The sequence below is a fragment of the Podarcis bocagei genome, assembly GCF_964188305.1.
Source record: "Podarcis bocagei genome assembly, chromosome: 7".
Taxonomy (NCBI): Eukaryota; Metazoa; Chordata; class Lepidosauria; order Squamata; family Lacertidae; genus Podarcis; species Podarcis bocagei.
Window position 1 is genome coordinate 68,149,998 of NC_138132.1, and position 11,982 is coordinate 68,161,979.

At 43.5% G+C, this 11,982-nt stretch overlaps 1 protein-coding gene across 1 annotated transcript; it reads left to right on the top strand.

Moving 5' to 3' along the window:
• Positions 1 to 5,340: 5,340 nt before the first annotated feature.
• CAMK2N1 (calcium/calmodulin dependent protein kinase II inhibitor 1) lies at positions 5,341 to 10,461 on the top strand. Its single transcript, XM_081201770.1, has 2 exons — positions 5,341 to 5,845; positions 9,394 to 10,461. Exons 1-2 carry the CDS (start codon positions 5,677 to 5,679, stop codon positions 9,462 to 9,464), a joined length of 240 nt encoding a protein of 79 aa, XP_081057896.1. The 5' UTR covers positions 5,341 to 5,676; the 3' UTR covers positions 9,465 to 10,461.
• Positions 10,462 to 11,982: the final 1,521 nt, after the last annotated feature.

The following is an 11,982-nucleotide window of genomic DNA, read 5'->3' on the forward strand; positions in this document are numbered from 1 at the left end:
ATCTCAACCAAAGTGCTAACATGATTCATTTCTGTAAGTTCTTTTCATTAAGAACATGCACACCATGAAGATGGTCTGGAGGCTGCAGCAAATGCAGAGCATGGCTGGCATGTGGGGTAGCCCAGTGGGATCATGCATCTTGATAGCACCTACCTGGCCGCCAGAGAGCTACCAGGCCAAATCCAGGCCAAATCCAAGGAGTTAAAACTAGCATAGGTAAAGGTAAAGGGACCCCTCTGGGGTTGCGGAGCTCATCTCGCTTTATTGGCCGAGGGAGCCGGCATACAGCTTCCGGGTCATGTGGCCAGCATGATTAAGCCGCTTCTGGCGAACCAGAGCAGCAGACGGAAACGCCGTCTACCTTCCTGCCAGAGTGGTACCTATCTATCTACTTGCACTTTGACATGCTTTCCAACTGCTAGGTTGGCAGGAGCTGGGACTGAACAACGGGAGCTCACCCCGTCACAGGGATTCGACAGTTCTGATCGGCAAGTCCTAGGCTCTGTGGTTTAACCCACAGCGCCACCCGCATCCAGTAAAACTAGCATGCAAAGCCCTAAATGCTTAGGACCCAAGTACCTTAAAGAACTAATTCCCCAATATCAATCATTTGAATACCCTACGATTGGCAGGTGAGGCCTCGTTGGTGGTGCAGGGCCTTTTTGGTGGTGGTTCCCCATTTGAGGAACGCCCTCCTCAACGAAGTGCACTTTCCCCCCTCAATATTGACTTTCAGGAAGAATTTCAAAGTATTCCTATTTACCCCGGCATTTAATGGCTGAAAGACACTGTTCCCCAAGATCACTGGTTGAAAATGCTTTAATATGTTTTGGTTTTTTTTTTATTTGGTCGGGTGGTGGGATTTAAATTAAACAAGCAAAAAACCAAGGTTTTGGAAAAAAAATTGACACCTTTGGAATCAGAAAGGTTTCAGAAAGAGACAGATTTAAATGTGGTTAAAAAGGTGAAATACCTAGGGGTTAATTTGACTGCCAAAAATTTGAATTTATTTAAAGATAATTATGAAAAATGTTGGTCAGAAATTAAAAAGGACTTAGAAACTTGGTCAAGATTGAAACTTTCCTTGTTGGGTCGAATTGCTGCTATAAAGATGAATGTGTTGCCAAAAATGTTGTTTTTGTTTCAAACCCTACAGATTGTGGACAGAGTGGAATGCTTTGGAAAGTGGCAGAGAGATATTTCTAAGTTTGTCTGGCAGGGCAAAAAGCCCAGAATTAAATTAAAAATACTAACTGATGCAAAGGAAAGAGGGGGGTTTGCCCTGCCGGACTTAAGGTTATATTATGAAGCTGCAGCTTTCTGCTGGATGAAAGATTGGTTACTTCTAGAGAACACTGATGTCCTGGATCTGGAAGGGTTCAATAATGCTTTTGGATGGCATGCTTATCTGTGGTACGACAAGGTAAAGGTTCATAAAGCATTCAAGAATCATATTGTCAGGAAAGCAATATTTAATGTCTGGACAAAATACAAAGACTTATTAGAAAACAAAACCCCAAGGTGGTTATCACCTATGGAAGCTAAGGCTCGGAAAAGACTCAATATGGAGGCCGTATGGCCGAAATATTGGGAAATAATAGAAAAGGTTGGAGATACCTGGAGGTTGCAGAGTTTGGAGAAATTAAAGGACAAGGTGCGAGATTGGTTACATTACGCCCAGATTAAGGAGGTTTTAAATTTGGATAAAAAGACAGGATTCCAGGTGGAAAAATCGAAACTAGAAACAGAATTGTTAGAACCAAAGACTAAGGTACTTTCAAGAATGTACAACTTGCTGTTAAAATGGAATTCTCAGGATGAAACAGCTAAATCAGCCATGATAAAATGGGCTCAGGATATTGGGTACAACATTATGTTTGCCGACTGGGAACGGTTATGGACCACCGGTGTGAAGTTCACGGCATGTAATGCCTTGAAAGAAAATATTATGAAAATGATATATAGGTGGTACATGACCCCAGTCAAGCTTGCAAAAATATACCATTTGCATGATAATAAATGTTGGAAATGTAAGGAGACTGAAGGGACATTCTTTCACCTCTGGTGGACTTGTCCAAAAGTGAAGGCTTTCTGGGAAATGATCTATAATGAGTTAAAAAAGGTATTTAAGTATACCTTTCCCAAGAAACCAGAAGCCTTCCTCTTGGGTATTGTCGGCCAGAAAGTGTTAAAGAAGGATAGAACTTTCTTTATGTATGCAACTACAGCAGCAAGAATACTCATCGCAAGATATTGGAAAACACAAGATTTGCCCACACTGGAAGAATGGCAGACGCAACTGATAGACTATATGGAGTTGGCCGAAATGACTGGCAGAATCCGAGATTTGGGAGAAGAGACAATGGAAGAGGACTGGAAAAAATTTAAGGACTATTTACAAAAACAGTACAAACTGTATGAATGTTAAGAAATTGCACGATTGAAAAGAGTTTGGTACCAGCAACTTAGTTGAAAGATATATGAGACTAAGTGATGTTTAAGAAAACGAAATCTGAAGTAATATTATATTTGAACTAAATTAATAAGTATTGGACAAAAATTATTTGAACTTTGAGACATAATATTTGAGAAGTATAAATTAAGAACTGAAACAAGGTAATAAATTGCTGTCTATAATTTTATTATTGAGAATGCAGGGAAGGGAGATGTGAGGAAGTCCAGTTAGATATGGAAAAATATGTTATGAACAGTTATGATGTGTTTTATTTTAGATTTATGTTTTTGTTTATGTATATTTTCTTTGTTTGTTATTTCTTGGTGAAGGGATTGTAAATGTTTGGTGATATTTCTTTGTTTGAATTTTACAATAAAAAATATTTATAAAAAAATATATATGTTTTTTTTTTTAGAATAGTTCCAAATGGTATCCACTGTTTGTTAGTTTTTAAGTGTTTTATCATTGCTGTGTCTGGCCCCCGCCCTGGGCTCCTCCAAGAGGAAGAAAGGTGTATAAATACTAATAATTTCTGCCATGGATATTTGAAGGCTGAACTTCTGACTTAAGAGCAGCCTTGCCAACCAAATGTCCATGTCAAAGTGCTATAAAAACAGGTTTCTTTTTCATTGTGCTTTTAGGGTGCTAGTTGTTCTGATTTGGCACATATGCTGTCTCCTGCTGTGTTTTGGGGCGCTTTCTTTTTGCTATGGATTGTGCTTTTAATGTGTCTGTGTGTGTGTGTGTGTGTGTGTGTGTGTGTGTGTGTGTGTGTGTGTGTTGTTTAAAATTTTATTTTCTTGAAACCACCTGGTGACTGAGAAGTGGCGTATACCTTGGGGCTTGTAAACCTACAAATAAATAAACAAACAAGTGACTTTTTTTGCTCCTTTCAGGTGTGCTTAATAAATTGCCCCCTCCCCGGCCACAGCATGCATGCAGCGGGGAAGGCAGCATGGGATGAGAGTCCAGCTCATAACACTGCACTCTGCACATGCCCTGGAACAACCTCTTTTTTACGACATTACAAGCCGTTAGAGGGAGAACTGTGGCTCAGTGACAGAGCACCTGCTTTGCATGCAGAAGGTCTCATGTTTGATCCTTGGCATCTCCAGGTCGAGCTGGGAAAGACTCCCTGAGAAGCTGCTGCCAGCCAGTGCAGAAAACACTGAGGTCAATGGAACAGTGGCCTACCTCTGGTCAGTGTCTTAAGGATGAACTTCCAGTTTAACTTTAGCCCTGCTGCGTGGGAAAGGCAAGCAGATTGGCCAGTTCAGAGTACTGCAGAAATGCAAAGATGCTTTGGGAAATGACATTATCCTGTTTTCCCCCCTCCGAAATGCTGAGGATCATTTTCATGCGCTTGTAGCTTGTAGCCAATGTTGGTACCTCTCAGAGTTACCCAACAGAAATGAATGGACTTGGCTAACTTGGGTCCATAATTTCCATGCACAACTGAGCTGGATACAACCCATAGCTTTCTTCTCATCCACGTTACCCTCATAACAACCCTGTGAGGTAGGATAGTCTGAACGAGGCAGAGCGAGAGCGAGAGCTGGGAGCTGACCCTGGCTGCTCGCTTCTCCTGCTGACAGCAACCACTGCCATTGGGGATGCTGGTTCTGTGCAAGCTGTCACGTATTTCCTGTTTCCTGCTATTTAACTTTAATTGTTGTGATTGTTTTATGCTTTGTGTACTGAGTTGCACTTAATTTTTAAAAAATGTTTGTTTCATGTTATATTACCTGCTATTTCCTTGGGGAAAAAACAACAACCAGCTGCTAAAAGCGCAATAGATATGTTGGGCAAAGGAACGCAACACACACAGCGACTAGGAGAGTAATAATAATAATAATAATAATAATAATAATAATAATAATAATAATAATAATAATAATAATAATAATTTATTATTTATACCCCGCCCATCTGGCTGAGTTTCCCCAGCACTCTGGGCGGCTTCCAATCAAGTGTTAAAAACAATACAGCATTAAATATGAAAAACTTCCCTATAATTTTTTTAAAATAATAATATAATTTTATATTTAAATTCATTTATTGCCGGCCACTCTGGGATTGTGGGACTGAAGGGTGGCAATGGGAAGTTTTAATAGAAATAAATGCAATTATTTTCTTGCCAAGCAAGCCATTGAAAACACCATAGATGCATTTGGCAAAATTATTCATGCAAGCATTCACACAAACAGAATGAGGAGTGCATAAATATGTGCGTGTGTGCGCGCTCACACGTACACAAGTTGTTTTACCCGTTTTTAAAATATCGGTTACCATAATCTGCCCTGAGGATGCTGAGCTGACAGGGCGGCAAAGGCAGGTTGTAAAACAAATACCATTGTTTTCTTGCCAGCTGGTGAAAATTTGGCCAACAAATACAACAAGGCAGGGCAAGAGGTGTCCTGAGTTGTTGCTGCCGCTGCCGTTTCTTAAAGGGTAATCTACTGTTATTTTATTTCTTCCCCACCCCTTTCCTTTTGGAAAAAAAAATGACGAAAAAGAGATGCATTTTGGCTGCTGCTCGCAATAACCGTAACGTGAGCATGCTAGTCTCCTGGAGTCACAGAGGAAGGTCTGCAGGCTGGGCTGCAACATTTCAAAACAAGCCAGCATGGGCTGTAAGATCAACGCCGTTGCAAAAGACGTGCCAGCAGCTGGTCCGAGATGAACACGCGAGATAAGGAGAGCGCAGGAATTTTCCGACGCGCTTTCTTCCTTAGAAACACGGATGAGCGCAAGGAGACACGGCTGAGAGAAGAGTGAGACACTTTCCAAGCTGCATGCATCTCTCTCTCTCTCCATTCCTCCTCCCTCTCTGACGCTGTAGCTTTTCCAGGGATCTCTGCCTTTTTCCTCCTCCCCTCCCTCCCTCCCTCCCTCCCCTCCCTCTCCTGTCTCTTCTTCGCTGGGTTTTGCCTGCCAGTCTGCTGAGCACCTTCCCTGCGCACCTTCCCCAGCCGCGAGCGCGCAAGCCCCAGGCAAAAACAGGCTAGGCAAGGAGCCACATCCTAGCCGGGCAGCCCCCCAGGAGCCTCCCGCCACCCCCCTGCGCCTGATCCTACTTCTGCCACCAGCCGCACCCCGGAGACGACCCCTGCGGACCTGCCCGAGGGACTTCGCCCTCCCGGAGCTGCTACTTGCCGCCGCTGCAGTCTCGTCCGCCTGCCTGCCGCGCTCTCCCGGGAGCTGCCTCGGTGGAAGCGACGATGTCGGAGGTGCTGCCTTACAGCGAGGAGAAGATCGGGCCCTACGGGGACGGCGGCGAGGTGGGGCAGATCTCCTTCACCTGCCGCCTGCAGGACACCAACAACTTCTACGCGGGGGGGCAGACCAAGCGGCCCCCCAAGCTGGGGCAGATCGGCAGGAGCAAATGCGGTGAGCGCAGCGGGGCAGCGATGCGGGGCACATGCGGGGTAGACGCGGAATAAAGGGGGAGCAGCAGGCGAGGGGAGGCTGTCGTTGGGCGCGCTTGGAAACTGCACCCCAGCCTCCCCATTGCTTTGAGGCAAATTGCTGGGCCCCTTCCCTTCCCCAATGTTGTGGAAGTTCTTAACTTTTCCGAGAGTGGGGTGGCCTGTGAGAGCTTGCATCCCCTTAGTTACAAACCCTTATTTGCAATTCCTCTGGGTTCTCCTACCACCAGGAGCTCCCATGGCGGAGTCCTAGGTGTGCTTACTCAAGAGTAAGCCTCATCATGTTCCATAGGAGCACATACACTCCCCCTCGATGTGCTGGGAGCGCAGCAGTGAGGAACGACAGAGCAGCTGCTTTGAATGCAGAAGATCCAGGGTTCATTCCCCCCCCCCCAATATCGCTAGGTAGGGATGGAAATGTACCCTGTCCGAAAGCCTGAAGGGCCTCTGCCAGTCAGTGTAGGTAATCCTAAGCTAGATAGACCAGCGACCTGACTTTCAGTGCTTCTGTTAAAACTGGCCCCTTGATTAGAGCCACGAGGTCGGGCATCTTGCTTTGTTTTTAGAGGACGGGCCACAGCTCAGAGATGGAGCACCTGCTTTTAATGTCGAAGTTCCCCGGTTCAGTTCTTGGCATCTCCAGGTAGGGATAGGGAGCTCCCTTATCTGAAACCTGGAGAGCTGCTGCCAGTCAGTGTAGGTAATAGAGCCAGATCAAACAACGGCCTGACATGATATAAGGAAGCTTCCAGTGTTTCTATGTTCGCAACAGTTCCTGTGCCCTTATCTGATTCTGAATTAGATAGGACCCCGGCTTAAAGCACCTTCCCATAGATAAATACACCCTTAAAAATGATCCATCTTTTTCTCCAAAACCACTTCCTTGCACAACAGCTGGGGTGAAACTTGTTTGTGCCATAGTTCTTAATATGTTTTAACTCAGAGACGACCCATTGAATTGAATCGACTTAAGTGGTCCGTTCATTTCAGTGGGTCCACCCTGCGTTTGACTGATGTTGTACGCAATCTGCAACTGTTAATTCTTCCTAACCCTGCACCCGTTCACCCCCTCACCTTTTCTCTGCGCTAAGCCCATGCAAACCTTTCCGCTCTCCTTCTCCCTCCATCCCTTCGCAGACTTTTAGCTGTTCACCCCATCCACATATCCTGGATCCAGAAGCACCCTCAGCAGGGGGGTCCTTGACCTGGCAATTTAATCTTAAGAAACATGCCCAAGGCAGGCTGGATGTGTGCTTGTGTGTGTCAAAAGGATATAAGCTTAAAAAAGTAATAAAAGGAGTACCCATTCCCAAAGATGGTTGTGAGGCAGTGGCGTAGCGTGGGGGGCGCAGGGGGGGCCGGCCGCACCGGGCGCAACATCTGGGGGTTAGGGTTAGGGGGCGCAAATCCACGGGTTAGGGGGCGCAAATTACTTGCCTTGCCCCGGGTGCTGACAACCCACGCTACGCCACTGTTGTGAGGTGAGGGTCAGGTGAGGAGGCGGGATTTAAAGCCCAATGCATGCAACTCCTGTCCAGGAAGAGTTTCTGCACTCTCTGCAGCAGTGCTGCGAAAGGGCCTTTGATCGGGGCTTCAATGGGGCCAAAGTGCTGAGTGAAAAATCACCCTTCCTCTCTCTGTGCAAGAAAAGGGCATGCACACACATATCTGACACTCATTTACCGAAGAACTGGTTTTCCATAAGCTCCTACCGCAGTGTCAATAATATGGAGTATAAGTCTGTGTGTCTCCCATTCCCATGTGCTCCTATCTCTCACAGTCCCTATAAGACCCAGTGAAGCAAAAATATCTGGAGTCAAATGAATTTGCTGAAATTGGAAGTCCTTCTTCTCCTGCTGGTGTCCTCGGTGTATGTTAGCATATGAGAGAGAGAGAGATTGAGATTGGTCACTGTCCTCTAAGCGCTTACAATCTAAAATGTGGGAAATTAGGCAGTGAGGGAAGGAAGGCTGTGGCGGTAATTACAACAACTTTGGCTGCTGGTGGTCAAGAACAATGTTTAAAACGATCAAGAGACTTGTGGCACTTCAGTCTGTTTTGGTGCACAGTGCTTATGCCAAAATAAATAGGTAAGCCACAAGTCTATTCCATTGTTTTTGCTGGAACAGCATGGCTGTCTGGAAATACAATAATATAGAGGTGTGAGGTTATAGACTGGGCCATTCTCCATTTTTGTGGGGGGGGGGGAGGGGGTTGGACCCCACCCCAAGTAGGTGGGCCCGCTGCACAGAAACCATGACACCCCTTTCACCCATGTGCAGGTCCCCAGTGGGTTCCGCTTGAGATTCTTATTGACGTAACAGTAGTAAGACTTGGAGGTGCACAGCACTCTGCTCCAGGTGATGAGTTGGGAAATGTATTATTGAAAGGCAGGACCTCTGTCTCCTCTTGAATCCTTAGATCCAGTTCACTTCTGTCAAATGATTTGGTGGAGAGAGGAAATGGGTTGGAGGTACCAACGTTCAAATTTAAGATTTTAGAGAGGTGGGCGCGGAGGAAGGAAAATAGGACCCCAGTAGGGGACAGAGGTCATCAATGGACCCTTTCCACTTACAGCTTTCGACTCGCTTACGTTTTTCCTTGAGACTGGAGGGTCTCACCCAACATAATTAGGGCTTAATTATAATGAGTTGAAGGGGTGTGTGTGTGTGTGTGGTCTCTTTGTGCTTCTGATCCTGCAATTAATTTTAGGATAGTAATGGCACTAGCTAACCTGGGACTTCATTTGCATGTTTTTTGGTGGAGTCGGTGCTTTTTTGTTTTGCTTACAAAAAAGAATCTTAATTTGATACTCTATATATCACCTTTGAGGTTGTAGATTTTGTGACCTTCGAAAGAGCAGATTCTCAGTGATAAACTTTGCAGGCACTCCTCTGGAAAGAACAGCACATATTTGGACTGAAATCATCTTTTCAGAAAGGAGTGTGTGTGTGTGTGTGTGTGTGTGTGTTTGTGTACGTGTACGTACACACCCTACAGTCATGGGGAGGGTGACAGCAGATTTTCTGAGTCACAAGTAAAAAACGTTTTGTGACTGCAACTCTAATTTCACTCACTAGGTAATGATCCCCTATTGGACATAGTGTGACTGGAGATTAATTTTTATTTTATTTTTGCGTGGAAGAGGGATTAAAAATAATTGCAAATGATAAATGATGGTTTTCAAGGTGAGTAAATGGATGTAAATTCAACCCACACACTTTCACTCCCACTAATTCGCTCTGAGACAAATCCACCAGGTAATTCTCCTTTACAAGACCTGGGATAAATTGTTAATCTGATGCAGGGCTCATTTCTTTGGACTGTCAGCTACAGAACTTCAGTTCTCTGGTTCACATTTGTCCCTTTCTCATTTTATCACCCATTTTAAAGCCCCGCCCCACCCTGTGGCTTTTTACTATAGGGCGATGTCAGCAATTAAAATCCAAATAATGGAAGCTTCATAGAATCTTAAATGCTCTGCTTTCTTTTCTTTTTATCTGCTTACAGTTGTCATTGAAGACGACAGAATTGATGATGTCCTCAAAAACATTTCAGAGAAACCACCTCCGGGAGTTTAAATCTTTCCACAGAGACACTGAGTGAAAAGGAGGGGGAAGAAAATGATTGACCTTTTATTATTGGGTAAACAAAAAACAAAAAAGGCAAGCAAACTAATAGCACTTTGAAGTTATTCCTTGCTATCCTGTGACCCATCTTGCGAAATCCTTAGGAGCAGGCTCAGAGGCAGACGGTGTGAGATGAGGAAAGCAGTTTTACTCATGTGTGAAAAGATAAAAATAAAAAATCCAAGCCCAACTAGATTCCAGGAACTGTAAAATGCAAACCGTACAAATTGAAATGTACGAAGAAGAGCTCAGTTGTCTAAATTAAGACTGGTGCTCCCCTTTTTTTTCCTCTGGATGATGAGTAATTGGGAATTTGGATTTTAAAAAGTCCCTTAAACATACAGAACAGAAAAAGGCAGGGAATCTAGCAGTGTTTTCTTGGAAATCTTGGGAAGTGTCACTGTTTATACTTGTTCTGAACAAGCACTTGTTTACATGGTAAAATCTTGCAAAAACAATTCCATACATTTCCATACAATATGCTCTCCATCTCCATTTTTTTAAAAGAAAATGTCTGTATTTATGAATGTGGGTGGGGAAAGGGAGGGGAAAATAATGATATATAATTATAATTATAAACATATATCTATATATCTATATCTATATTTAATTCTAGCTACCTTTTAAAGTTTCAGTGGAATGTACGGAACCAAAACTTTTCTAAGGAAGGGATTCTACAGGGAAGAAATTCTCTCAGTATTATTATTTTCTGAAAACAGATTGCAAATCTGGTATTTCACTGTTGCAGGAGGCAATTGTTCTTAAGGAGATAGAGAAATTTAATTTTATATGTGAAATGGGGGCAGAAAAAACAAAAGATGTGCATCGCTTTTTCTAATGACCACAAGCAAGCAACGTGGGCTAACTGCTTTCTTTCTTTCTTTTTTTAAAAAACTGTGACTTTATTCTCTGTCACACAAAAAACACCCCACCCTGCAAAAAACAACAACCCATCCCAAACCACAATACAATGACAAGTGTGCCAAATATTTTGAAATGCCAAAAGGCATTATTCTTTTTCCCTTTTCCTATTTTTGTGATTTTGAGTCCACGTAAAGATGCATTTTTGTACCTGAATAATCCTCTTCTTTATAAAGGCTCTTTACTGATCTCTTTACGTGAAACACACATATACCTATGGAAAGCTGACTTTCGGAGTCTCCTCCATTTTCTCCTTTCTTCCTTTCTGGTTCTCCTGATTGTACTTCAATTTTACTTACTTTTTGCATGACCTGCAAAACAAGAGGGGAAATGCCTCTTCAAGTGAGGAAATATTTTTTTTGCCGTTCTCTTCGCATAAACTCTGGAATGACCTTTCAATGGGTAGTCTTGTTTCCTTTACTTATAAATATCGTGTATGTTGCACTCCTTTGCACAGGGCTATTTCTGAAATGTATAATAAAAAAGGAAAGAAAAAAAGAGAAAGAAAAGAAAGTTCTTGTGTTCTCATTTCATTTTATCCTTATAACAGCCCTGCAAGGTAAAACAAGCTGAAAGATAGTGGTTAGATCAGTCTTAGTAAGCAAATTTAATGGTTGGGCAAGGATTTGAATTCGGTAGCCCAAATTTTCCCGTTTAAACAGTGTATTAGTGCTGGTTGGTTCCCCCCCCCCCTTTTACATTTTATGACTTCCATGACAAAAGTCCGTATTGATTGATCTGCCAAGAAACTGGATAACTCCTTTCTTGATTGAAAACCAATACCATCTAATCTTCGGCATGTGAAAACAGGAACATGCTTGTAAGAGTCCTGGCCTCATCCCATAAATTGCTTCTGCTATTACACATTACTTAAGGCAGGGATGGGCAGAAAGTAGAGTGGGGTCTACTGGTAGAAGATCAGCAAAGATATTTGACTCAGAACTGTTTTAAAAACGTCAACATCAGAAAGACCCCCATGGCTAAAAAAATAATAATAATAGGCTGCTGAAAACAGGAGTAGATTTGCCCGTGAAACAATTTGTGTGGAAGTGCCAGTTATGTTACTGCAAACAAACTGAGCTTGTTGTCAGAGGCCTCTTAGGGTCTCCCAGATGTGCTTTTTTATTGCATATCCATGATAATTTGCGCTCACAATGCTATCAGGCTGTTCATAAGCAACCTCCCTTTCAATACTGATTTGTGCCTGCAAAAGCTTTGGGGCAACCACCTGTCTGAATTTCCATTCAGTGCATATGCTGTAATTTCCCACCCTACAAATATTCTGTTCCATTTTGTTTTGGTTCCGCCTTTGCTGCACTACAGCCCATCTGGACAGCAATAATGTGGCATCGCTCGGGAAGCATCATAGACCATCGAACAAAGCACTCACCAATGCACTATTACTGCATCAAGAAGGTGTTGCAGAAGACACCAACTTGGGAGGGGGCCACATACTGTAATTCGACACCTGTGTTTTTGAGCCATTCTTTTGCACCAAGATCCCATGAGCTTAAAGTCAGTCCACTAGGAGCAGAGAACCTGTGGTCCT